The following is a 27,776-nucleotide window of genomic DNA, read 5'->3' on the forward strand; positions in this document are numbered from 1 at the left end:
ATATGGCGCCAATGCTCGTAGAGCACGAAGAAAGCTGTAACATCCATTGCGTGGGTGACAATAAACTGAATGTCCCATTTTGTCAGGGTGAATTGACTGGTTTGTGCAATAATTGAATTTATCCAAATACAATTCAACAAGGGAATCCGTTAACGAATCTTCTTTGTTAATTTCAGAAATAGTGCAAAAGAGGATATGACACATTTCAATGTCAATCGGCTCAAATTTGAATACCAGTTTGATTCTAGTAGTCCTCATGGTTGTACTTCGGGGAGGATATAAGAAAGAGGAGGGTATAATACTTCAATCATGCGGTACTATATCTTCTCGTAATGTTCTATTCAAAATGTTACAATGTGCCCACCTTCCTCTAAAAATTTGTTACAAAATTAATGTGTGATACAAATTCCAATCAGATATAACGTTCTCAGCCTTGTAATACAATTCATTGATGAGATTTATTATTAGAAATCAGTCATTTTTATGAGTTCGGGTTATTTCCTCAAAATTTCGTGGATGCCTTCAGATTTTGACTCGGCGGGATAGATTTGGCTGCAATGGAACCTGGGGTCTAAATTGGTGAGGTACCGGGTCTAGTTGTCCTTAATCAAATCAAATGGGACCTTTAACAAACGCTGGTTTGGTCTGATTCCCAGTCACGTGGAAAGAACGAAATTTTACTTTTTTATTAGGGGGTATGAAAACTCCTTTAAACTAAATTTTATATTTTTATTAATTACTAGCTGTTGGGGTGGCGCTTCGCGCCACCCCAACATCTAGTTGGTGGGGGCGCTTCGCGCCCCCCCCAAGCCCCCCCGCGCGCGTAAGTCGTTACGCGCCATATTAGTTACGCGCCATTGTAGTTGTGTCCCTATGTCCCACCTGTGAATATAGATATATATATATATATATATATATATATATATATATATATATATATATATATATATATATATATATGTATATATATATATATATATATATATATATATATATATATATATATATATGTTTTTAACTACGTAAAACTTGCGAATATACAACATTCTTTGCTGTCCCATTGTCTGTGCACATAAATAGATTGTCAGGTTTACCGACTCTTGAACATGCAACATATAATGGTCCAACTACGCGCCATTGTAGTTGTGTCCCTATTTCCCACCTGTGAATATAGATAGATAGATATATATATATATACTAGCTGTTGGGGTGGCGCTTCGCGCCACCCCAACATCTAGTTGGTGGGGGCGCTTCGCGCCCCCCCAAGCCCCCCCGCGCGCGTAAGTCGTTACGCGCCATATTAGTTACGCGCCATTGTAGTTGTGTCCCTATGTCCCACCTGTGAATATATATATATATATATATATATATATATATATATATATATATATATATATATATATATATATATATATATATATATATATATATATATATATATATATATATATATATATATGTATATATATATATATATATATATATATATATATATATATATATATATATATATATATATATATATATATATATATATATATATATATATATGTTTTTAACTACGTAAAACTTGCGAATATACAACATTCTTTGCTGTCCCATTGTCTGTGCACATAAATAGATTGTCAGGTTTACCGACTCTTGAACATGCAACATATAATGGTCCATGGGAAAACAATCCGTATTCAGATCTATACCTCATGATTCTAATGATTGCCCTTGAGCTTTGTTGATGGTGATTGCTAATCGACCATTCCCTGAGTCGCCATCGTCATTTATATATCCCCCTGTGCACCCCGGCGTCCCCTTTGTAGTTATGTCCCTGTGTCCCGGTCGTCGTCATTTATACTCCCTGTGTCCCGGTGCTTTGTTGATTGCTAATCGAACATTCCTTTTGTCCCGGTCGCTTTCTCTTTGAGTGTCTTCATTTATTTAGATTGTCAGGTTTACCGACTCTTGAACATGCAACATATAATTGTCCATGGGAAAAACAATCCATATTCAGATCTATACCTCATGATTCTAATGATTGCCCTTGAGATTTGTTGATGGTGATTGCTAATTGAACATTCCCTGTGTCCCGGTCGTCATTTATATTCCCAGTATTCCGGTCGTCATTTGTGTCCCAGTGTTCCCCTTTTAGTTTTTTTTTATTGGTTTTGACCTTTTTTTAGGTTTTTTTAGTTTTTTTCTTTTTTCTTTTTAGTTTTTTTTTGAAGTTCTTATCTTTTTAGTTTTTTTATTTTTATTTATATTTTTTTAGTTTTCTTTTTCTCCTTTATTTTTCAGTTTTTTTCCTTTTTTTATTTTTTTTTCTTTTTTAGTTCTTTTAGTTTTTACCTTTTTTAGTTTTTTTTAGTTTTTTAGATGAAAATTTTTTTTAGTTTTTTTCCTTTTTTTCTTTTTAGTTTTTTATTGGTTTTTACCTTTTTTTTAGCTTTTTTAGTTTTTTTCGTTTTTTCTTTTTACTTTTTTTTAGTTTTTATCTTTTTTATTTTTTTTTATTTTTATTCTTAATTTTATTAGTTTTCTTTTTCTCTTCTATTTTTCAGTTTTTTCCTTTTTTTTAAGTTTTTTTTTTAGTTTTTAGTTTTTTTAGTTTTTTTTTTCCTTTTTTTCTTTTTAGTTTTTTATTGGTTTTTACCTTTTTTTTAGCTTTTTTAGTTTTTTTCGTTTTTTCTTTTTACTTTTTTTTTTAGTTTTTATCTTTTTTATTTTTTTTTATTTTATTCTTAATTTTATTAGTTTTCTTTTTCTCTTCTATTTTTCAGTTTTTTCCTTTTTTAAGTTTTTTTTTAGTTTTTAGTTTTTTTAGTTTTTTAGTTTTTTTAGTTTTTTTAGTTTTTTAGCTTTTTTATTTTTTTTATTAGTTTTTAGTTTTTTTGTAGTTTTTGCCTTTTTTTAGTTTTTTCAGTTTTTTTTTTAGTTTTTAGTTTTTTACCTTTTTTGTGGATCGTCACCTGATCCACAGATCCGCAGATCCATTTTAAGTTTTTTTTTTTAGTTTTTAGTTTTTTTAGTTTTTTTTCCTTTTTTTCTTTTTAGTTTTTTATTGGTTTTTACCTTTTTTTTTAGCTTTTTTAGTTTTTTTCGTTTTTTCTTTTTACTTTTTTTATTAGTTTTTATCTTTTTTATTTTTTTTTATTTTATTCTTAATTTTATTAGTTTTCTTTTTCTCTTCTATTTTTCAGTTTTTTCCTTTTTTTAAGTTTTTTTTTTAGTTTTTAGTTTTTTTAGTTTTTTAGTTTTTTGTTTTTTTAGTTTTTTAGCTTTTTTATTTTTTTTATTAGTTTTTAGTTTTTTTGTAGTTTTTGCCTTTTTTTAGTTTTTTCAGTTTTTTTTTTAGTTTTTAGTTTTTTACCTTTTTTGTGGATCGTCACCTGATCCACAGATCCACAGATCCACAGACAACTTATTTTTATATATATAGATGTAAATATTTATTTTTAGTCATTTTTTATCATAACTCAATAAATAGAATATGTTTTAACTAATTAAATTTTTACATGTTTGGAATGAGCATTAAAGAGAGATTCTTTTGATGTCCTTCTTATTTTCAAACTTCATTTTTTCAGTTTTAGCTACTTTTTTCAACTTCTAAACTCCTTTGAACTCTATTTTTTAACTAAATAAACATTTTTCTTATCGTAACTATCTAAGTAGAATATTTTTGACTATACAAATTTAACCAATGGATGTACATACTATTTTTAATTTTTTTTTTAACAGTTTTAGCTACTTCTGGCATGGCTGGCTCTTTACTTATGGTTCATTATCATGTACTGTTCAATTTATTACCACGAACTGTTTGATCTAGTTCTTAAACTTGTAATTAAACCTTGAAATACTAATCAATAGAATAATCGTATTTTTTTTTAGGTAAAAATGTACTTAACAAAAGTACAAATGCACTTTAGTATGTACTTCTTTTTGTAATTATACTTCTGAATACTGATCAATAAGATTATCGTAAAATTTTTCTTGCAGTATGTTTGTATGTCACTTTTTGTCAAGATATGGAGACATTTTAAGCAGAATGCAAATACATTGTTCCTAATTTTCATTTTTAATTATTCCAAAGAATTCGTTTTGCTTTTTGGTCTTTTATTATGAATAATGTTTTTAGCTATATATGTACCTAACAAAAGCACAAATGTACTTAATGTACTTAAAAATGTACAAATTTATTTAATTAGGGGATGTTAATTAATTAAAAAGTTGCTTAAAATATTTTTTGATACAAAATGTACATAACAGTGTTTTTAAGTACATTGCTTTATAGACATGGCTAAGTTGACTACTAAAAATATTTTCTACTATTCGAAAAGATAGAAATGTCATCGAAACGAATTTGTTTTTATCAAGTACAAATAAAAACAAAAATTACCATCGAATGCAAGTTCAAATACACTACATTATGGACATGATCAAATATGCAACTAAAAAAGAAAATTTAACTACTTCCTGATAAATTTGCCACAAAATACCCTACCCCTCCTACAAACTGCTTATCCTCTCCTCCTTTTTGGTATGAATTCATCTTGTCTTGATAAAAAAAATCTCTTATTCTTCTCTTAATTGTTCGATATTTATGCCATTTTTCTGTTCCGATTGCAGAAAAATGCTTTTAATGTGTTTGAGAAAATTTTTAAGATTACTTTATAGATTTGGTCTAATGTACAATAAAAAAAATTCTGTTTCTTCTCATTTTGTTTAATATCTACGCCAATTTCCTGTTCCAGTTGCAAAAAAAGCACTTTTAATGTCTTTGTGAAGGTTTTTAAGATTACTTTTATGTATGTGGTCAAATATAAAGCTAAAAAAAAAATCAGTGCTTCCTGATAAATTTACTAGAAAATACCCCACCCCTTCTACGAACTGCTTATCCTCTCTCCCTTTTTTGCGTGAATTCATATTGTGTTGATAAAAAAAAAGTTCTGTTTCTTCTCATTTTTTGTATAATATTTATGCCAATTTTCTATTCCAATCGCAGAAAAGCGCTTTGAATGTGTTTGTGAAGACTCTTAAGATAATTTTTATTTGTAGGGTCAAATGTACAACTAAAAAATTCAGCGCGTCCTGGTAAATTAACTAGAAAATACTCTACCCCTCTGCAAACTGCTTATCTTCAAATTGCCAATGTCCCTTCTCTTTCTTCTCATTTTTGTTTAATTAAGCTTCAAATTTTGACTTAAATTGAGCTTCATTAAGCTTCAAAATTTGACTTCTAATAATTATTATGTGTGAAGTAACATAAATGAAATAATGGTAAAATATAAAGTGATATAGATGAAAATATAGTAACTCTGTTTACTCAGGGCGGAAATAGGATCATTGCTTACTAAAACTCTTAGGAAAATAGGAGTCAATAGTGTAAATACAAGAAAGAAGGTGAAGGAGATAGAAGGAAGAAAGAAGTGATTCAAAAGAAGATTAAATAAAAAAAACTAATTTTTTTAGCTGAAAGTAAGGAGCAACATTAAAACTTAAAACGAACAAAAATTACTCCGTATATGAAATGGGTTGTCCCCTCCACAATCCCTCGCTCTTTACGCTAAAGCTTTTAATTTTTTAAAAAGTAGAATTGTGGCAAAAAGTCAAACTTTAGCGTAAAGAGCGAGGGATTGTGGAGGGAACAACCCATTTCATATACGGAGTAATTTCTGTTCGTTTTAAGTTTTAATGTCGCTCCTTACTTTCAGCTAAAAAAATTAGTTTTTTTTTATTTAATTTCTGAACGTTTTTGAATTAATGCATGTTTGGTTTTGGCTCTCCGCACATAAATTATTAAAATGAAATTTGCATATTAATTCCTTTTTTGGCTAAATGGCTTTCTCTTAGTTTTGATCAGATGATTTTGAAAAATAAGGGGTGAGGAAGGAGGCCTAGTTGTCCTGTAATTTTTCGGCTACTTAAAAAGGCAACTAGAACTTTTAATTTTAACGAACGTTCTTATTAGTAAAAAGTATGGGTAACTTAAGAATTAACTTACGTGACAAACTTTCATAACCTTATATTTTTATTATGTATACGAGGGGGTTTGTACCCTCGTTAATACCTCGCTCTTTACACTAAATCGTAAGTTTTGTCCCAATTCTTTAAGAATGACCCCTGAATCAGAAAGGCCGTAGAATAAATAGTTGAAATTACTAAAAATACTTTAGCCTAAAGAGCAAGGTATTTATCTCCTCCTAAATACCTCGCTCTTTATGCTAAAGTATTTTTAGAACCCCTCATATGCGTAATAATCTCTGTTCGTTTTAAGTTTCAATGCTACTTCTTCCTTTCATTTGAAAAAACGTTTTCATGTTTATTTTTCATTGTTTTCTTATAGTAATTCTAGAGAATCCTACGCCCTTTTCATTGAATTTTTCTTCCCCCATGACAGATTCCTCCAAGGAAAGATCCTCCAACATAAACCCCTCTCCTCAGCCCCACCTCCAAATAAAATAAAATCCCCCTGAAAACGTCTGTACACTTCCCAATAACCATTACTATATGTAAACACTGGTCAAAGTTTGTAACTTACAGCCCCTCCCCCAGGGATTGTGGGGGAGTAAGTCATCCCCAAAGACATAGTTATTATTGTTTTCGACTATGCTGAACAAAATGGCTATTTCAAAATTTTGATCCGTTGACTTTGGGAAAAAAATGAGTGTGGGAGGGGGCCTAGATGCCCTCCAAATTTTATGGTCACTTAAATAGGGCACTAGAACTTTTCACTTCCGTTAGAATGAGCCCTCTTGCGACATTCTAGGACCACTTGGTCGATACGATGACCCCTGGGAAAAAAAAAAACAAAAAAAAAAAAAAAAAAACAAACAAATAAACACGCACCCGTGACTTGTCTTCTGGCAAAAAATACAAAATTCCACATTTTTGTAGATAGGAGCTTGAAACTTCTACAGTAGGGTTCTCTGATACGCTGAATCTGATGGTGTCATTTTCGTTAAGATCCTACGACTTTTAAGGGGTGTTTTCCCCTATTTTCAGAAATAAGGCAAATTTTATCAGGCTCGTAACTTTTGATGGGTAGGATTAAACTTGATGAAACTTGTATATTTAAAATCAGCATTAAAATGCGATTCTTTTGATGTAGCTATTGATATCAAAATTTAATTCTTTAGAGTTTTGGTTACTATTGAGCCGGGTCGCTCCTTACTACAGTTCGTTACCACGAACTGTTTGATACTAATTTAACAAAAGAAGAATAGAAGAAAAACGTATCTTAGGTTCACGCTTTGATTTTTAATTATTATTTATGAAGTAATCTGTGCCACTTTTATAATATTTTTGTATTTTGTAATATAATATTATATAATATTATTAATAATAATATTGTAATGAAGCTTTCCTTTTTAGGGGCGGGTTCATTTTCTGAAGCTATGAGAATGGGCAGTGAGATTTACCATCATTTGAAAAGCGTGATCAAGAGCCACTTCGGCCTTGATGCCATCGCTGTTGGTGATGAAGGTGGATTTGCGCCAAACATTTTGAACAATAAGGATGGTAAGTTTTCAGTAATACCAGATCCTGGAAAGAATAACAAAGAATTGATCATAGACAAATTAAATGCCACTTGTAGATGTGTTTTGAAGTCACCCTCTTTCCTCACCATCATCAATAACTGCAACATTTCTACAATACCATCTTATCTTACAGCAAATGATAACAATAAATTTCATGTTTTTTAAAAGGAAACCAATTTTTAATTTATGCTCACGAATTCTAACTCTGATCGTGGAAGATAGTGTAACCCACGATAATTGTGAGGGTAACAGGGTCATAATGGGCTTAATTTGTCCATGGGTTGATGTATATTTAATAGCAGTAATGCTTTATGGACCTCGGTTAAGATAGTAATTCACTTCCATATATCCTTACATAATATGATGAGATATTTAATATTAGTGAAACTTTGAGGACCATGGTTAATACTATAATACATTTCAATATAAATTTATGTTATGCTTTATTTATGTTTGAACAATATCTCTTTTAAAAGAGATTAACTAGCTTCTGAATCCTCCTCGGCTTGAAGGAGGGCTAATAACGAGTTTTGTGCAGCGCGTCACGATGGTGAGGTAAAAAAATAGCTAGCAGGCATCAATCCTTATATATAGCAGGTATTAAGCTTGTAAATGCATCCTGTTTATATTTAAAAAACAATGGGAAAGAACTCTTGTAATCTCTAACGTAAGGTTTAAAAGGAACTAATAATAAAAAAGGTTAAAATATAGCCTTTTATTCAACACAAAGAGGAACTGATAATGAAATTTGTAAAACCTCTGATGATGATAAGGAAAAGAGATTAATAGGAACTAATTTGCACGATAGTGTGGCATTGGAATCAATTATAAAGAAATCTACACAGCTAACTCTACAAAAAAGGGATGAAAGAAAGAAAGTGTAGATCTCTGAATACATTGGAAAAAAATTAAAAAGAATTAAATTTAGACCAGGATATTTTGAAAATATTGGTACATTAGAATGAAATGATTATTTTCAAATTGATAGAAAATGAAACTTGCTCCACCTGATTCCGGATTCTACGCTGAAGGCTTTCAGGTAAGAAAGACAAAAAAAAAAAAAACAAAAAAAAAACACACTTGTCATGTCAATGTTGATACTTAACTGGTAAAATTTCTGTATGTGATAAAATTGAAAAACTAGTTTGATTCAGAGTTTTTTCGTTGTTTATTTCTAATATATATATGATTTTAAATCATATTATTAAAAAAATATTCTAATTATAATGTATATTATTGTGCTGTAAATTATATTATTAATTTTAAAAAAACGCTTTTCATGTCAATGTAGAGGCTTTATAAAATGTAGATGGTAAAATGTCTTGATGTGACAAAGTCGGAAAACTAGTATTGGGCTGCTTTTTATTTTTATTTTCAACCATGAAATAGGCGCTTTCATATCATCTACTCGTATGCAATCTTTGAACAAGATTTTTACCATGTATGTCTGTATAGGTTTGTCTCTTATTGTAACTGCCATTGAAAAAGCTGGCTACACTGGTAAGGTTGAAATTGGAATAGACGTTGCCGCCTCTGAGTTCTACAGAGAGGGTAAATATCATTTGGACTTCAAAAACCCGAATTCCGACAACACTGCTTGGCTGTCTGGACAAGAACTTGTTAACTTGTATCACGAATTTATTAAGGAGTTCCCTGTTACATCAATTGAAGATCTATTTGACCAAGATGATTGGAATGGCTGGAACAGTTTCGCAGCTACTGCTAACATTCAAGTAAGCATAAGGGATGGGGTGCTGCCAAGAGCGTATCCAGGATTTTCGTTCGGGTGAGGGGGTTATAAAATCTTTAAAAAGCACATCAAAAATTTGTATTTTGATACGTTTTTACGAGTTGGACAAAACTCAGGGTGGGGTAAATCCCGGTAACCTCCCCGCCGGGAGATACGGCCTTGGGTGGAGATTAAATGCAAGGACGCCACAGTTCCGAAAATAAATAAATTTTCACAGGCACGTGTCGTGGTTTTCGTAGACGGTGTTTCAGAAACATATATCTTTTTACTCTTTTAAACAGAAAAAAAAATGAAACTTTGTATAACTACTTGGTTCTCCAAATTCTGGTAGAGTTACACATGGGCGCCAAAATCTTGTTTTGCGAAGGGAGCTGGGGCTCGTCACTCGTTTTAGCCCGGCTCCAGTAAACTAGCCCGGTCCTAAGGTAACCATCAGCTCTGTCTGTTTAATTTGAATGTAACGCATTAGAAACTTTGAAGCTTTTTGTGTGGAGACTCAGTGCTTCTGAGAAGACTTTACCTCTACAATTCAAAATGTCTTATGTACTTATAAGGGGGGGGGGGGGCACTTTAAGTTCAAGGATGCTCTACATCTAAAAATGAAAGCATTAGAACATCCAATAACATTAACATATGTTCTATCATTGGAACATGCTAACATTCAAGTAGGTATAAGGGAAGGGGTGCATCCAAGGGCGTATTCAAGATTTTCTTTGGGGGTGAGGAGATTGCAAGATCTTAAGAAAAATGCATCAAAATTTGTTTGTATGCATGTTTATTGCGTTTTTACGGATCAAACTGAATTTCAAGGGGGGGGGGGTTCAAACCCGGTAACCCCCTCTAGATACTGATACTAGATACTCTAATTTTAGAAGACAGGGTTTCAATAGCATCACATTTGTTTCTCAAATTTGCAATAGGAAAAGAAAGAAACTTTTTTTTGTGGAATGATTATATGCTGCTGAGTATTGATTCAACAAACTCTGGTAGATTTTTTACACATTGGTACAAAAATTTTATTTTATGGAGGGAGCTGTGGCTTATCACTGATTTTATCCTGGTTTCAGTAAACTATCCTGGTCAGTTGCAGGTCCGGTCCTAAAGTAAACTTCAGCCCGGTTTCTGTGAATTTGAATGGACCGTATTGGAAACTTTAAAGCTTTTGTGAGGGTTCTCCCGAGAAGCGTTTGTCTTTACCATTAAAGCTGTTTAAGTGCGTAAAAAAAGGGGGGAGAGGTGCACTTCTCATAACAATTTACATAGCTAGGGATAAAGGCGCTATAGTAGGTTTACTTAATGTTTTCTAAAAGTTGAAGTGTTTGAGTAAAAACATAATTACGAATATAGATTATCTTACTAGCAATATGCATTTTGACTGGGCTTCAACTTGAAATGTGTGCTGTTTTTTGTATAATTTACCTTTTTGTAGTTTTTGAATGTTATCCCCTCCCCCGCCAAAAAAGACAGAAAAATAATTTCTGTTAAATGCATTATTATACTTAGCACAGTGTGTCTTTATGTTACGTTCTTAAGTTATGTCTTGTCTTTTTACCCGCCTAAAAAAAATACTTAATAATGTGATAGTGAGTATTCAATATACTTTAAAGCGAACTTAATTGTTTTGCATCGTGAAAAAACAACTTAATTTTCTTTTTTTGGTTTACGGCCCTTTTGCTTTGGAGAGGAGAATATTAAATAAACCAGGAAAAAGACCGTATTGCCTTAGAAGCTATTTAAAAGCCTTATATTTAGATAAGTCAGTTCATTTTTATTCTTGATTATTGATGATAATGTGTCTTTGACCTGTCCAAACCGTATAAATCTTTCTTTTTTTTTTGGGGGGGGGGCTTTATAGGTAGGTCGAAATAGTTTTTTTATAGAGTTGATTCTTTCAATTTTCGGTTGTTCTACATTGCTCAGGAGGTAAATAGTAGATAGTAAAGGGAAAGGGCTTAATAATCTTATAACCAAGTTGATTATTCCAAATTGTCTCATTTTTCATTTTAGATTGTTGCTGACGACTTGACTGTAACCAATCCCATACGTATTTAGACTGGAATTGATAAGAAAGTGGGCGACTGCCTCCTTTTGAAAGTGAACCAAATTGGTTCGGTCAGAGAATCCATTCGGGCTCATAAATTGGCAAAAGCTAACGGATGAGGTACCATGGTATCACACAGATCAGGTGAAACTGAGGATTCGTTTACTGCTGATTTGGTTGTTGGGCTCAGCACTGGACAGGTAAGTTTGTCATTCGATTTAGACCAACAGCTTATAACCAGAGATCTGAGGTTGGAGATGGTAATAGTTTTGTTGTAAATAAATTATAACACCTTACTGGCTTGGTATGACAATTCGAGAATGTGCAGGACAGCAAGAAAAATGTGGCAAGTCGTATACATTAGGAAAAGCCGATATCTCTACTCAGTAGTCTTCAGTGCAAAACAAATGAAAAGTCGATGAAACGAATGAAAAGACAAACTGAAAACTGATTATTACAAAAAATGAAAATTCAAATTGAAGATTCCCCTTCTCAGACGAACAGTAACTCCTTTCTTCTTTTTTTTTAGGTTGGTCCTTTTATTTCGTTGACTTTTTTTGTTCTTTTTGGTATGAGGACGTCTACGGCTAAAATATGTGCATGTTCTTCTTTTTTAAAAGAATTTTTTTAATTTTATTGTTTTTTGTTTTTTTTTTTCGTTAGAATATATTTTCTCATATTTGTACTTTATTGTTACTGCTCAAGGAGTCAGGGTCGTTAGAAATTAAAGTGTTTGAAGCTGAGGTGTTGCTCTAGCATTTTTATTGGGGGAGAGGGATCTACATCCAGAGAGTCAAGGGGCATGGGCTATATGATAAATCATTTATCTTGTAACCGCAGACAATGTGAGCCTCTTCTTGATGTCTTGGCGTCAGCAGAGGTTAGATTCAACCAATATGGGAAAAGTACAAATTCTTTCTTAGAGTTGTGACCTTTTAAGATCATTTTTAATGGCCAGAAATGTCAATATACCAGTTAAGGAAAAAAAACAAAGAAAAACTGTGTAATCGATTTCGATACGGGACCCGGCACTCGGCAAATGGTAAGCCTGTGTATATTGATTCTTGTTTAATGTAACAAAATGCAAATGATTCAGATTTGTTTACTACTCCTTACTAGGGAAAATAGAGGGCTCGCCAGGAAATACATAGAACGTTGCAGGGTCCCAATGACTTGAAATAAAGAGCTGCGTTGCTTATGGCATCTTTGTAGATTTGTACTGGGTTTTGAGCCAGATTTTGTTGGTGTTGAATATTGTGATAGCGTTGTTCTTATATCGTAATATTTTTTTTGTTCTGCATTTGTATTTTTGACTCGGTCTAATTTTTGCTTTTGCCTGTCTTCTAAGTGCACAATTTGTGTTTTCACTCCATTTTTGACACGTTCTGATATTCACTTTCTTATGATTGCTTGTAATTCTTACTGTCGCTTTTCTTTTAACCGCATATACCCTTGTTCACGCATAAATATCTAGATGATTATTGTAGGCCAGAATATTTCGGTGTATCATGTCTTCTAACCGCCCCTTTTTTCCTCTTCATTTTCATTTTTGACACGCTTTAACTCTCGTTTTTGCATGTCTTCTAACCGCTCGTGTCTTAGCTCTTCATTTTTCATTTTTTGACACGTTTTGATAGTCGCTGTTGCATATCTTCTAGTCATATTTGTCTTTCTTCTTTTATTTTGGATTTTGATTGCTTCAGACAATTTTTTAATGCCTCTTGCTTTGGCTGCCCGTACTGGTCTTGTCGAAATTGATGGTCTCGGTCATTGATTTTCACCCGTTGTGAATTTAATTAGTTAGGGCCGTTTTCTTGGTCTTATCATGTTTCACAGTTCAGGTGGTGGTTCCAAAGAATCATCTTTTTAATTCTCACCGATGTTATTTTCAATTTGACACGTTTTGATTCCCGCCGTCGCTTATCTTCTAACTCCATTTTTCCTTCTTCTTCTTTTAGATTTTCATTACTTCAGGCAACTTGCCAATGCCCTTTGCTTTAGCAGCCTTTATTTGTTTAGTCATACATGATGGTCGTGGTTGTAGATTTGTCAATTGTTCAGGTGGCGGGACAAATACTCCCTTTTCTTCCAACGAATCACGATTTATAACACTGGTAAATTTTGGGTCCTGTCTCATTTCATGGTCCAGGTTTTTGAAAGAAAACGAAGGTTGTTTTCACCCATGATGAATTTAGTGCCAATCCCTTTAGCTTTAGCTGTCCTTATTGATCGATATTATATAATTGTATGATATAGCAATACTTGTATAATACAATATTATACAATACAAAATGAGAACATTTTTCGTTCGGCTGTTCATAAATTCTGTAGTTTTTAGGGGAGTACCACATTTTGTTTTCGTTATACCACGTTGAACCATGGAACTGAATAAGAAAAACTAATCATTTGAATTTTGACAACGCTTTTTTTTTGTTCTCAAACACTAGACATCTGTTGAAATTCAAAGATAAATATACCTTCTTACGTTATTGCGTGTCTTATATATTTAGCTTGTTTTTGTTGGTTTTTCACCCACGTTTATCTTTTTAAGTATGCCACCCGCTACTAAAAAAAATTTGCATAACTCCGTACGGAGGTCATTCATTAAAAATTAGAGTCCCTGTTTTTTTATGGTGTGTATTGTTGTTTAAGTTTCCACTTGACCAATTTAATCAAATTTTATTTTTACTGTCCTTGGTACTTCAATTTTAAAAAATGTGAAGCCAGTAGGCCAGCCACTTAAACATGAATATTAATTTTGTTATTTTGAAGAAGGAAATAATCAACTTCAGTTTCTTCAATTCATCAATCTCTATGAGCCTCTGGTATAATTGAAGATTGTTAAACGTAGATTTTACTCAAACGAAGCTTTTTTCGAAAGTACGTTTTGTGAAACAGCTGCTGATTTGTGTTCTCTCCCTCTCTCTCTCTCTCTCTCTCTCCCTCTCACAATCTCTGTCTGTGCCTGTGTGTCTGAGCTGCTGTTTGCTTCTCTCTCTCTCCCTCCCTTTCTCTCTCACACAATCTCTGTCTGTGCTTGTGTGTCTGAGCTGCTGTTTTCTTCTCTCTCTCTCTCTCCCTCTCTCTCTCACAATCTCTACTTGTTATATTTTCTTGTTCTTTCTCTTTCTTATAAAAGTGTAATGAAAATTATTTCCTCCCAAAATTTCGATTATAATAAACGAAAATGAAATTGCATGAAGCAGTCTCTGATTATTTTTTTTTTAATAAGGAATATGATCTTTAAAGAAATTATAATATTTTGCCTATTTTAGATCAAAACTGGGGCTCCATGTCGTTCAGAGCGTCTTGCAAAATACAATCAAATTCTTCGCACTGAAGAAGAGCTTGGGAGTGACGCCAAGTATTCTGGCAAAAACTTCCGTCATCCACTTTAAATTCATGAAAGTGTTGTAAGATGTGATTAAGTGTCTGTTTTCTGAAATAGTCAATTTGATTTCTAAGGCTCTTTCAAAAGTCTGCCAATTTCTCTCTCTGCGTTGATTGTTTTCTCGATGAAATAAAATGTCTGAATAATGTGCTTAGTTTAATCGGCTTTCTGCGTGCTTTATTTAGGAGATGGGTAATACGTCTGGATTTGACATGAAGAAGTAGACACATAATAATGCATTTTTCGGAAGAGGCGGTGGGGGTACATAAAAGAGCAAGAAACGAATTATATGCTGTCATAAGACAATGCTACAGACAAAGAACATAAGCAAATAGCATTTTATAGAGAATAAAAAAAGAATATAAAAATGTATATATAAAGAGGGAGTCCTGATAAAATATAATGTAGTTATAATAATTATACTGGCTCGCTGTCCAGGCTGGACTCGCTTTGCGTTAGCTTTAAGAACATTGAGCTGGAAGAAAATTTCTTAATATTGGACGTGATTGCATACAGTTTTTTCGTTTAATTGAAACTCCTAAATGTTCCTTAAAAGTTCCACCTTAATACACTTAGCGTTATTAGTTACAGTAACTGTAGTGGTAGCATTAAAAGTATACACATTGTGGCTTCTGCCTACTTCAAAATCCCCCACAACTTATCCTTAAAGGTCTAACGTGGGAGGTGGGTTAGCTGCCCTCTAATCTCTGTCGACTATTAAAAAGGACACTCGCCTTTTCAACTTCCAATCGAATGGGCCTTTTTTGAAGTTTCTGGAACAACTCCCTCGTTTTGAAGTGCCCTGGTCTGTAAAAGAACCTCTTTACTTAGGAAGCGCTATTGTGCGGATAGTTTGCTGCAAAAACATATTTATGGCTATTTCGAAAAATAACCTGAAACCCAACAATAATGATGTCGAATCGATATAAAAGTCATACCATTGGAATCACCATAGCTCAAGATCACATTTAGGAAAATTACATTTTTAGCAGATCTTTAACAGATAGGAACAGCAGTTTTTCGCATGGAGAGCAGTGATGTCTCTTCTTTTTGCTCTGCTTGGTTTTGTTCTGTTGCTGTTTGTCGGCTGCATAACATCTTGTAGATATGGTAGGTTTTCTGCACAGGGTTTTAGGTTATTGTGATTCCAATGGTGAACATTCGTTTCAACCAGACGCCATTTCTGAGGGGCTTCTTGAGATTTTTCGAAATATCCATAAAATGATTTTCTATGTAACATTTTATTTGTAATACTAATCGGGGTAATAGTTATCATACCTGAAACAGCTACAAAAACTAATTTTGTCTCACTAGCCATTTTGTTTTAAACGTGTTTTTAATTTTTCTTTGGCTACTATGGGCTGTGATTCGTTCATTACTAGGTTACAACGACCCCTGCAACCACGACAACCCAGATATGCCCTTTTCATGGCTTCAATGTTGTATTTATATTTATTTCCCCAGACCACTTCGTTGTGAAGGAGTGATTCTAGATAGAATTGGAGGGCAATCAGTCAGTCTCTCCTCTCGACCCCCATAGACCTCCCAAATATAATTTTAGGATAGTAGTTTTGTTTGAAGTATTTAAAATATTAAACAAATAATCCGGTGGTGGTTTGACCCCACAGACCTTATGCCAAGCGCCGTAAATTATACAAGTTACCCATTGGTTACATGTACGTTGCATAACAGAAAAGGGAGGCATGTTTAACCCTTGGTGTCTAGAAATTTCTAGAGGTTATTTTCTAGGCCAAGAGCATCCAAATTTTTGATGGTATGAGGGGGGGGGGGGGAGAAGTACGCCAGATTACACATATAACATTAACTAAGGAGTGGTTGATGCATTAGAAACAATGCGATGCCTCGGTGTCTACTTTGGTATTAGGCCAAAGTTTGAGCGTTTATAACAAAAAGTGCAATTACTATTCTCCATATTCTGAAAGTGAAACATACGTTTCGCAAGTTCAGTTTGCACAGCTTTAAAACACATATAAAGCATTGGGGAGACGTATTTTTGAGCATTGCCCAAGCATTTGGTATCTGTACAACCGTTTTGACAGGCTGGAGTAAAATGTATTGAGAGGCAAGTGACAAGGTTAGTTCCGAATCTGAAGCAATTAACTGCACTTCAAATTTTACAGTTTTGTAGGGTTAGAGTTGATTTGATGAATAAATTCAGGATTGTGCCGATGTGTGTTCTTCAGGTTTCTGCAATACACAGCTACTACGCAACACCTTTAAAACTTATATTCCTTAGCTGTGAGCTTAAGAATTGGTTTGATGAGTTTCGTACTGAAAGTAGGGGGCGACACTAAAACTCAAAATGGACGGAAATTGTTCCATATGTGAAGGGCCCCCCCTCCTCTGTACCTTGCTCTTTACGCTAAATTTTGACTTTTCGTCTCAACTTGTTGCGAGTGACTATTGAAACACAAGGGCCGTTTATTGGAATAAGAAGCTTTTTAAAGTGGTTTTTATAACATTTCCGCGTCCCACATACCTTAACCAGTAAAGGACTTGGATTCACCTGAAACTTGGTAAACGGGTAGCATATCTACAGCCTAGGAGATGCTAAACAAGATACTTTAGACTGTTATCCTTTGCTGCTTAGACTTTACGAAGTCCAAATTTTTATTGTTCGGGGATTTTTCGTCTATCATGGAAAGTAAGTAACTTTTTAATTAAAATTGTTGCCTCGTTTTTAATAAATCGTTCTCAAGTGCTTAAATATAGATTGTTTTATTCCTATCCCCTTCTTATCTTATGTGGGGTCCCCCAGAGAACCCTAATGGGTCCCATTTTATTCCTTATCATGATTTATATCCTCATGACTGACCACACAGAGCGATGGAAGTATGTGGATGACCTGTCTGCACTTGAGGTTTGTCGACGAAATATTAAAGGCTCAATTATGACATTATTGACTATGTTACACACTTTCTTTGTCGAGTTATGAAAATTAATTTTTAAAATCAACCCTTCTTCACAAACCCCATTCCTCCCAAAATCTCTGCCACGTGCATTAAACTGCTTGGGGTGACATTTACTGCTGACTTGAAGTAGGATGCCCATGTTCAAAATATCTTAAACAAGCTTCCTCTTCGGTTTTTCTTCTAAAACTTTTGTTAAAATTTTCCTGCCCCTCCCCCTAAGGATCTTCTCCAACTTTATTGTTCCTTTATTCGGCCAATATCGGAGTTCACCTGTCCAGTGTGGCATTTCGGTCTTTCTTCAGGGCATATTTATAAAATTGAAAATGTCCAAACACGAGCACTTAGAACAAAAAATGGGGAAGGGAAGGTTCCATATCATTATCTACTTCGTAAGTTCAAGCTCACCATGTTGGCCGAGAGAAGAAACCTCCTATGCCTTCGTTTCGGTACCAAGACCCTGTCTGTTCCTCAATTACGTTCCATCATCCCCGAACCCTACCTTCCCGCCTGCAACAGACCAGTTCTTGCAAAATCCCCAAATTGACTCCTATCCCCGCTAAACATGAAAGATATCAGAAGAGTTTTGTTACGAGTTTTGTTGAGTTGTATAATAACCAGGAAAATTAGTCATTAACTTTACTGTTATTTATTTATTTTTCCTTTATGAATTTTTAACTAAGTTTTGACTAAAAACATTTTTTATGTATTTTCATTAATATTATTGTTATCTAGTTATTTTTGACCTTTTAACATAGTGTTGGCTCTTTTTTTATGTATCTTGTACAATGAATTATGTTTGACGTGAACGTCAAGTTCTTTCAATTATATATATTTATATATACATATGTATATATATATATATATATATATATATATATATATATATATATATATATATATACATATATATATATATATATATATATATATATATATATATATATATATATATATATATATATGTATATATATATATATATATATACATATATATATACATATATATATATATATATATATATATATATATATATATATATATATATATATATATATATATATATATATTTACTAGTGCTTGTTTGACGTAAAATTCATATTCGGCAACCCTGCTATGATAGCAATTATTACAATTCTATTGTGTTCTATACACCAAGAAGCCTCTCAATTAGAACTTTACCAGAAGTTTACCTAAAAATCTACTAGCTTGAATTGACAGCCCTAGAATCAGTTTTATTATTATTATTGTAATTTTATTACCCATCATAATGTATAAATCCACAAAATATGGAGTAGGAAAAATTAGGAAAAAAAAACAAAGTACAACACTACATAATCAGATTATCATCTATTTCAGAAGTCTATATATATCACTAGTCGGATCAAGATCTTGCCTATACCGCAGTAGACGCTTCTGCCCGGCAATTGCGGGTTGGGCCACTTCATACTTCTTTGATATCCTGCTGTTGCTTGACCAAGGTGGAAGTGGGGAATAACGAACGCAATATCTAATTTTTGGTATTTCGATTTAGTTTTAGTATTTAGATTTAAAGTTTTGCTAGTATATGGAGTTTTTCCAAAGCGTTTGAATTGTGAGTTTTGCATTTAACTTTCGGTATTAGGAAGTATTCGATTGTGCGCGTTGGTTTTAAGATTTTGTGTGTTTAATTTTTTCTGTTATGATCTGAAATTTTTATCTGATGTCAATTTTTGCACTTAGATTTAATTTTGTTGTGATGTTTTGTCATGTTTTAGCTTCCTTGATTGAAGTCTAGGACTCGGGTTTTTCTATTTGAAGTTTAGTTTGTTTTCGTGAGGTGGGACCCATTGGGAGTAAGATGGGTATCTCATAATTTTGATTCGTGGTCATGGATTGTTAAGAAAAATGCTAGAAAGGAAAGAAAGGAAAAAATATAAACATGTTTTGGGTTTGTTTTTGCATTTGGTTAAACTTGCGTTTATTACATTTTTGTTTTATGGGATATTAAGTTTTTAAATTTAGATTTTAAGTTTTTTTAGTGTTTGAATTTCTTGTGTATAGTGTTTAAATTGTGTTTTTAGGTATTGGAACATTTTGATACATTTTTTTTGGTTGTCTTTAGTTTCTATTAACTTTTTTTTTGGGGAAAGGGGATGGCTTAACCAGTTTCTTACATATGGCTCACTTTTAGATATTACCCATTTTTATTTTTTTTTAATTTTTAGGTATCGGAAGAATTCAATAGATTTTTTGGTTGTTTATTGGTTTTATTTTTTGTTTTTGAAAGGGGGAAGGCTTAACCAGTTTCTTAGATATGGTTTATTTTTAAATGCTAGTTATTTTTATGTTGTTTTATTTTTTAGGTAATGGAACATTTTTAATAGATTTTTTAGCTGTTTCTAGGTTTTATTTATTTTTTTTTTTGGGGGGGAAGAATTAACCATTTTATTAGATATGGTTTACTTTTAGACGCTACCTATTGTTATGTTTTTTTTTTATTTTTTTTTATTGGTACATTTGGAAAGATTTTTTTTCTGGAAGACATGGGGGGGGGTGGAGGAGGCTTTATCAGTTTCTTAGATACGGTTTATTTCTTAGCTTTTGAGTTACAATTTTTCGTAGCTAATTCTTAGGTTTTTTATTTAGGATCTTTTATTTAGTTACTTTTTATATGTAGAGTATAATTTTGGTATTTGATATTTGACTTTCGTATCCAGGACGGACATTTGTATTTGTGCCATTAATTTTAGGCCCATTAGATTTAACTTTTAAGTTTTTTGTTAAGATTTCAACACATTGGATTAATAATTCTTTTTGTAGGGTTTTAGTCTTCTTATGTTGCTTTAGCTGGTTTCTTGCGGGTTTTAGTATATAATTAAGGGATCCAAGTCTTATAATGAATTGCGTTTGAATTTTTTGATTTAAGTTAAATGTTTTTGTGTGTGAGGTTCGAGTTTCTATAAGATGTTTAAACTATTGTATGAGTTTATGGTTTGGCATTATATTTCGTTTTTGAGTTTATGTTTTCACATTAAGTTTCGTTTTAAGTTTTTACTATTGGCGGTTTTGTTTTTTGTGTGTGTTGGTTGAAGTTTTCATTTGTTATATTTCTGTTTTTGCATTCACGTTTTTAGTATTTCCATTTAGTTTTCCATTTAGATTTAATGTTTTCCTAGTATTTGGGGTTTTTCTAAAGCGTTTGAACTGTGTGTTATGCATTTAACTTTCGGCATTAGGAGGTACTCGATTGTGCGCGTTGGTCTTAAGATTTTGTGTGTTTTAAATTTTCTGTGATGAGCTGAAATTCTTATATGTTGTCAATGTTTGAACTTAGAATTAATTTTGTTGTTATTAGGGCATACCTTATAGTGTTTGTCAGGTTTTAGTTTCCTTCATTGAGGCCTAGGATTCGGGTTTTTATATTTGAAGTTTACTCTGTTTTCCTGGAGTGGGGACCTTTGTTAGTAAGATGGGTATCTCAAAATTTTGATTTATGGTCATAGATTGTTAAAAAAAAAATTCTAAAAAGAAAAGAAAGGAAAAAACATAAACGTGCTTAGGGTTTGTTTTTGAAATTGATTAAAGCTTGCATTTATTATATTTTTGATTTATGGGATGCTAATTTTCTTAATTTAGATTTTTAGTTTTTTTAGTGTTTGAAGTTCTTGTGTATAGCGTTTAAATTGTGTTTTACATTTAAATTTCTATACTAGAAAGGTTTTGTTTGTTTATATTTGTTTTGAACTTTTGCATATGGCTTAACTTTTTATTGTAATGGGCTGAAATTTTTATATGGAAGTAATGGGTTTTGGAGTGTAGAATTTTTTTTCAATATCTGATTTTAATTTCTTTAATTGGGATTTGCAGATTTTGTTTGGTATTATAAAATCAAAATCTTCGTTTTACATCTGTTCTTTTATGATGGCGGTGGAGATGAGTATGTATTACAATGGAGTATAAGTTTTCTTGGGAAGTTTTCAATCCTTGGTGAATACACAATAGCTTCTAGTGGGAGGATATTAGGGGTCGGGTCTAATTGTAAGAGGTGGAAGGGCTACCGATGCACAACAATCAAATAGTGGCCCTGTTCTCACAATTCGCACTGCCCAATTGGCAGTGCATTCAGCAGATTGAATCAAATATACGCTCTTTTCTCATTTGTATAAACACGCATCCGTGATCATTCTTTTGGCAAAAAAGGAAAAATCCATTTTTTTGGAGACATGAGCTTGAAACTTTTAAAATAGAGTTCTCTGACACGCTGAATCTGTGATTTTCATTAAGATTCTGTGAATTTTGGGGCTGTTTTTCCGTTTTTTAAACATAAGGAAAATTTTCTCAGGTTCGTAACTTTTGACGAGTAAGACTAAACTTGATGAAACTTATATATTTGAAATCAGCACAAAAATACAATTCTTTTCTTTTGATTTATCTATTGGTATCAAATTTTCGTTTTTTGGAGTTTCGGTTGCTGTTGAGCCACTTCTGTTGTCAATTCTTACTAACAGTTCATTACCACGAACTGTTTGATTCTTTTAAGTTATTCCCTTTATCACCTTAATCACTTTATCACTTTAAGTTATTTCCTTTATTATTTTTATCCTCTTCCGTGGTGATAAAAAACGTTACCTATTTTTGTATTTTTTTTCTTAAAATTTGGTTGGACGTGTATTTTTCTTTTTTTTCGGTGGGGGCGGCTTTAGCGGCCTCTTAGATGCAGTTTACTTTATAGAGTTTAAGATTAAACTGTTTGTAGGTAGTGCTTATGTTTTGTAGGTAGAATTTATTATTATTGATACTATTGCAGTAGATTTAAGGTATTTGTTTAGATACCTTTTAAATGTGGATTGTAATTTTTTGTGTTAAGCATTTGACTTTTTTTGTATACGAGACGGAGGTGTTTGTTTGTGGCATTAAAATTTCACCCATGGGGTTTAGTTTTTAAGCTTTTTGTTTTGACTTTTATACATAACATTGAAGTTTTCCTATTTCAGGGTTCTAGTCTTTTTACGTTGCTTTGGTTGTCTTCTCTCAGTTTTAGTTTATATTTAAGGAGTTCAAAGTTTTGAACTGTATTTGGATTGCTATTTTTTCGTGTTTTCTGTCTGAGGTGTTAAAATTCTTATATGATGTTTAAATTATTCTTTATGGGTTTATAGTTTCGCATTAAGGTTCGTTTAAACTTTTAGTATGTCTTCCTATGCAATTTTTAGTTTCAACGTTAAAAATATAGTATTCAATGATTTCTGACCTAGGGAATTTTATTTAAAATTTTTGTTTCTATATGTTGTCATATATATTTTATATTGTTTATAGATGAGATAAGATTTGTTGCAAAAAACCTGCGAGGTATAACAACACAAAATAAGGCCTACAAACAAAGCTCTAGGAACAAAACACAAATTTAAATGATGTTACCCTCACCCCCTCCAAAAAAACACCAAAGTCAAAAATTTAACCGACAAATATCAACCATAATAAATCCGATTCCTGTGAACGATAACAAGGTATTCACTCATAGGTGATTCCCTATGTTTAGTCCCTAAACGAAGAATTTTACATAACTATTTAATAGCACATATGATGCTCTCAGCTATCCGCTCAATTAAACATTATTCACTGCCAATCACTCGTCAGAAACATTCATTCTGCAAATTTTTATTCACACATCCACACTAAGGGCAAAAGTAGTGGTAATCCGCCATCCTAGATTTTCCCCAAAAATTTCTTCTGTCATCTAAATCAAAACTATCCCTTCTTACCAACAATAAATTCTTCAAATCCTCTCCATTTAACCCAAATTAAAAAAATCTTCCCTCCAACACTCTTTATCTTGGGAGTAAAACCTCAAAGATTTAGATTGATTTTTATCAGCCTTTCACTCATGGATTTACTGATAAGCTGATACATACTGATACGCTTTCATCCATTGGGCCTTTTTCTTCGTTCCTTATCTCCGAAAGGCCACAACGGTCCAAAATTGTCTTAGTCTGGTTTGGCCCTGAATCATGTCCTTCAAACCCTACAAATAGGCTGACTTAAGAACCCGAAGTAAAGTAGCTTTTATAATTAGGTAGCTTAATTATTTTCTCCCTAAATTTCACCATTATAACCAATCTAACGCTCTTGAAAGGGAAAAGCCCGAAATCTTCTTTCAGTTCCACTGAACTAAATGAATCCTTCAAACCTAAAATTGTCTTAAAATGTCTTACCTGAATTACTTCTAACTTAGCTTAACTTGGTGACAACCCGGACCCATAATTTAGACTAGAGGCTAATTTTGTCTGAAACACTTTTTCCTGGATCCCCATGTCAGCTAGCTGACCAAAATTGCTTATCAAAATCTCATTTATTAACTAACCTGTTACCCCTATTACATATCTTTTAAGATTTTAGGAAATCACTGAAATTTCTGTGTGTAGGACTTGTTTTTAGGTTTTAATTTAATTTTTTTGGGAAGGGGAGAAGGCTTAACAGTTTCTTAGCTTTGTTTTACTTTTAGATGTTACCTATTTTTATGGTTTTTTTTTTAGTTTTTAGGTATGGGAACATTTCGATAGATTTTTTTGGTTGTTTTTTGGTTATAAATTTTTTGGGAAGGGGGAAGGCTTAACCAGTTTCTTAGATATGGTTTACTGTTAGACGTCACCTATTTTTATGTTTTTTTTGTTTTTAGGTATTGGAACATTTCTATAGATTTTTGTTTTGTTTTTAGGTTTTAATTTTTTTTTTTAGAAGGGGAAAGACTTAACCAGTTTCTTAGATACGGCTTACTTTTACACGTTACCTAATTTTATGTTTTTTTTTTAGTTTTTGGGTATTGGCACATTTTGATTAATGTTTTTTGTTGTTTTGGGGTCTTTTTTTTTGGAAAATAGGGGGGGGGGGCCTTATCAGTTTTTTAGACACGGTTTATTTTTTAATGTTTGATTTACAATTTTCGTAGCTAATGCTTATGTTTTGTATTTACGATTTTTTATTATTAATACTGATTGTTTGTTTAGTTACTTTTTATATGTGAAGTATAATTTTCTTTTTTGATAGATAGATAGATAGATAGATAGATAGATAGATGACTGTATTTCAAAATCTCTTTACACTAAAGTTTTTTAGTACTTTTAGAAAAGGTTTTCATTAGTCTAGTTAAACGAGCCTTGTGTTCCAGGAATCGTTCTTAAAGATTTGGATCGAAGTTCAAACTATAGCGTAAAGAGCGAGGTGTTAAAGAGGAGGCAACCCCCTTCATATACATAATAATTTTTGTTCATTTTAAGTTTTGATGCCTATCCTTACGTTCAGTCGAAAAGACTTTTTTAGTTTAATTTCTGATCGCTTTTTAATTAACCCAAGGAAATCCGGCCCCACCTCCACGGAGAAATGCCCTCGCAACGGAAGTATCCAATCCCGTTGAAAATTTTCGAATGACAATTACCCTTAACAACTACACACGTAAAACTGACTAGGAAAAGAGAAAGTAAAACAGTTTCTTCTTTAATCTCTACCATCCTTCCTCCAAAATTAAAATCAACCTCCTCTTTGCTCCTCAGTACTAATACTACTGACTTCAATATTATACATCTCTTATGGGCCTAGGAAATCATTGAACTTTCCGAGTGTAGGACTTGTATATTTTTGCGGTATTGGAACATTTTTTACTGGATGCTGTAATTGTTTCTGGGCTTTAATTTTTCTCGTTTTTCTCCTGTTTTTGGGGAAGGGGGTCTAAGTTGTTTCTTGAATGTGGGTTAAATTTAAACCACAAATATAGAGTGAAAAACAAAATTAAAATTAAAATTATGAATCATTCAGAACAAAAATGAGAAGGAAAGGAAATGCAAATATTGAAGTCATAAAAGGAAAACATATTAATTCTTATAGTGACGTCACAATGAAAAATGAGATGACGTCATATGGTATATATATATATATATAGAGAGAGAGATGTAATGCTTGCCATTTTATAGTTTCTTTTTGATTTTCACTGGTGAAGTGTCAGGTAGTGCTCCTAGAGAAGGATATTTGAGGATTTCAAATGCAATGAACTAAGGATGGATTTCAGGTAAGGAATCTTTGGTTATGGTTAGGGCCAGAAACATACATCTTTCCTTTTTTCCACAGCTTTTCTCACGGAATCTGACCAAATTTTTAGGAGATATCTGCATGAATTTATTTTCAAGTCGGAAAAAGTAGGGGTTAGCATTTTTAGGAATCGTATTTAAGTTTTTGAATTGGTTTTCCCGTTTTTATTCTTGGGCTAAAATAATAATGTGCATTATATTCAAGAGGATATCTACTAAAACTAGTATTCTTACATGAACCAATTGTTATAATTTATAAAGGCTTAAGTTTATTCATATTGGGTTTAATAGATTTTAACTTCTATTAGTACTAAACTTTTGTTTTGTCCTTTTTTTTGAAATTATAAATCTGTCTCCCTTTGCTTAGGATATTGGATTCAGGGTTCAAGGCTTTTTTTTGTTTTGGGTGTAAGTTTATAGGTGTGACGCTGAAGTTTCATTTTCCGATCTATTCGAATAAAGTTTTCTTTGTGGACTCAAACCTCTGTATGTTTTATTTGTGGTTTTTAATGTTTGGTCTAAGAGGTCGTTTTTTTATATTTGAAGTTTAGTTTTGTATGCCAGGCTTGAGTTCTTATGCAGGAAATTCAATTTGGTTTACGGAGTTTTTACATAAATAGAGGGAAAACGCCAAGCTCTACGTGATATAGTGTTGAAACAGAAACAAATGTAGTCAAAGTGTTTTTTTCTCAAATCTTAAAATCATATTTTAATAGGAAAGAAAATATACTGAATCAAAACAAAAATTTAAAACTAGATTTTTAATACAATAGAAAAATAGTTTCAACAAAAGGACAAAATACCCATCGGTAACTGAGCTTCTATAACAAAACATTGTCAAATGTCAAAATTGGGACATTTGGATTGTATTTGTATTTTTTTTTCACCCTGGTGATTGAATTCTTTACCTTTTTTGTATAATTTTTTCTTTCAATGCGGTAATAATTGTAAATCCAGGGGGGGGGGTGTGGACTAAGAGATCAATGGAGTTTCCGTGTGTAGGACTTGTGTATATTTTAGGTATTGGAATATTTTAATAATGTTTCTATTGTTTTGTTGATGTTTGATTTTTGTTTGGGAGGGGGGAGGGGGCTTAACCGTTTTCATAGATGTGCTCTACTTTTAAAAGTTATCTAATTTTATATTGATGCATTTTTTATGTATTGGACAATTTTATGAAATTTGTTTGTTTTGGGGTATTCATTTTTGAAGGATATGGGCTGAATCAGTTTCTTAGATGCATTTTACTTTTAGTGTTTGTGTTAAAATTTTTTTTAAAGTAATGCTTATCAAACAGTATGTGGTAACGAATTGTAATTAAGGAGCGACTCGGCTCAATAGTTGCCAAAACTTTAAAAAACAGAGTTTTGGTAGCGGTAGATATATCAAAAGAATACAAATTTTATGCTGATTTCGAATATGTAAGTTTCATGAAGTTTAGTCTAACCAATCGAAGGTTAAGAGCCTGAAAAAATTTCTCGATTTTTGAAAAAAGAAGGGAACCCGCTGAAAGTCATAGAATCTTAATGAAAAACACATCATCAGATTCAGTGTGTACGAGAACCCATACTTTAGAGGTTTCAAGCTCCTATCTAAAAAAAAATATAGAATTATGTATTTTTGTATTTTGTATGTTTTTGTTTGTATGTATATATGTATTTTTGCCAGATGAAAGATCCCGGATGCGCGTTTATTTGTGGGTTTTTTTAGGGGTAATCGTATCGACATAATAGTTCTAAAATATCGTGAGAGGGTTCATTCAATTGAAAATTAAAAGTTCTAGAGCTCTTTTTAAATGAGCAAAGAAATAAAAGGGCGACTGGGCCCCTCTCCCACGCCCATTTTTTTCTAAACATGGTCGTTTGAAAATTTTGAGATATTCGTTTTGTTGAACAGAGTTGAAAATCTGACCAACTATTCCTTGGAGATATGTTCATCCCCGATAGACCAAGGGGAAAGGTCTGAGTTGCAAAAATTACTCATTGTCTACTTACAGTATTTGCCATTGGGGAAAATGCGTATATTTGTTTCGGGGGGGGGGGCTGGATTTTCTACTAGTGGAATTTTTCACGGG

The 27,776-nt window shown here is 32.4% G+C and overlaps 1 protein-coding gene and 1 pseudogene across 1 annotated transcript in view; both read left to right on the forward strand.

Moving 5' to 3' along the window:
• The first annotated feature begins 256 nt into the window (after nt 1-256).
• Nucleotides 257-14,859, forward strand: LOC136039660 (enolase-like; annotated as a pseudogene).
• Nucleotides 14,860-14,899: 40 nt separating this feature from the next.
• Nucleotides 14,900-27,776, forward strand: part of LOC136039661 (sialin-like) — a 62,928-nt gene continuing 50,051 nt past the window's right edge. The window contains exon 1 of the mRNA XM_065723562.1: nt 14,900-14,903. Coding sequence (XP_065579634.1) covers nt 14,900-14,903 — 4 coding nt within the window. The remainder of the gene's footprint in view (nt 14,904-27,776) is intronic.

Source organism: Artemia franciscana, chromosome 19 (genome assembly GCF_032884065.1).
Source record: "Artemia franciscana chromosome 19, ASM3288406v1, whole genome shotgun sequence".
NCBI lineage: Eukaryota > Metazoa > Arthropoda > Branchiopoda > Anostraca > Artemiidae > Artemia > Artemia franciscana.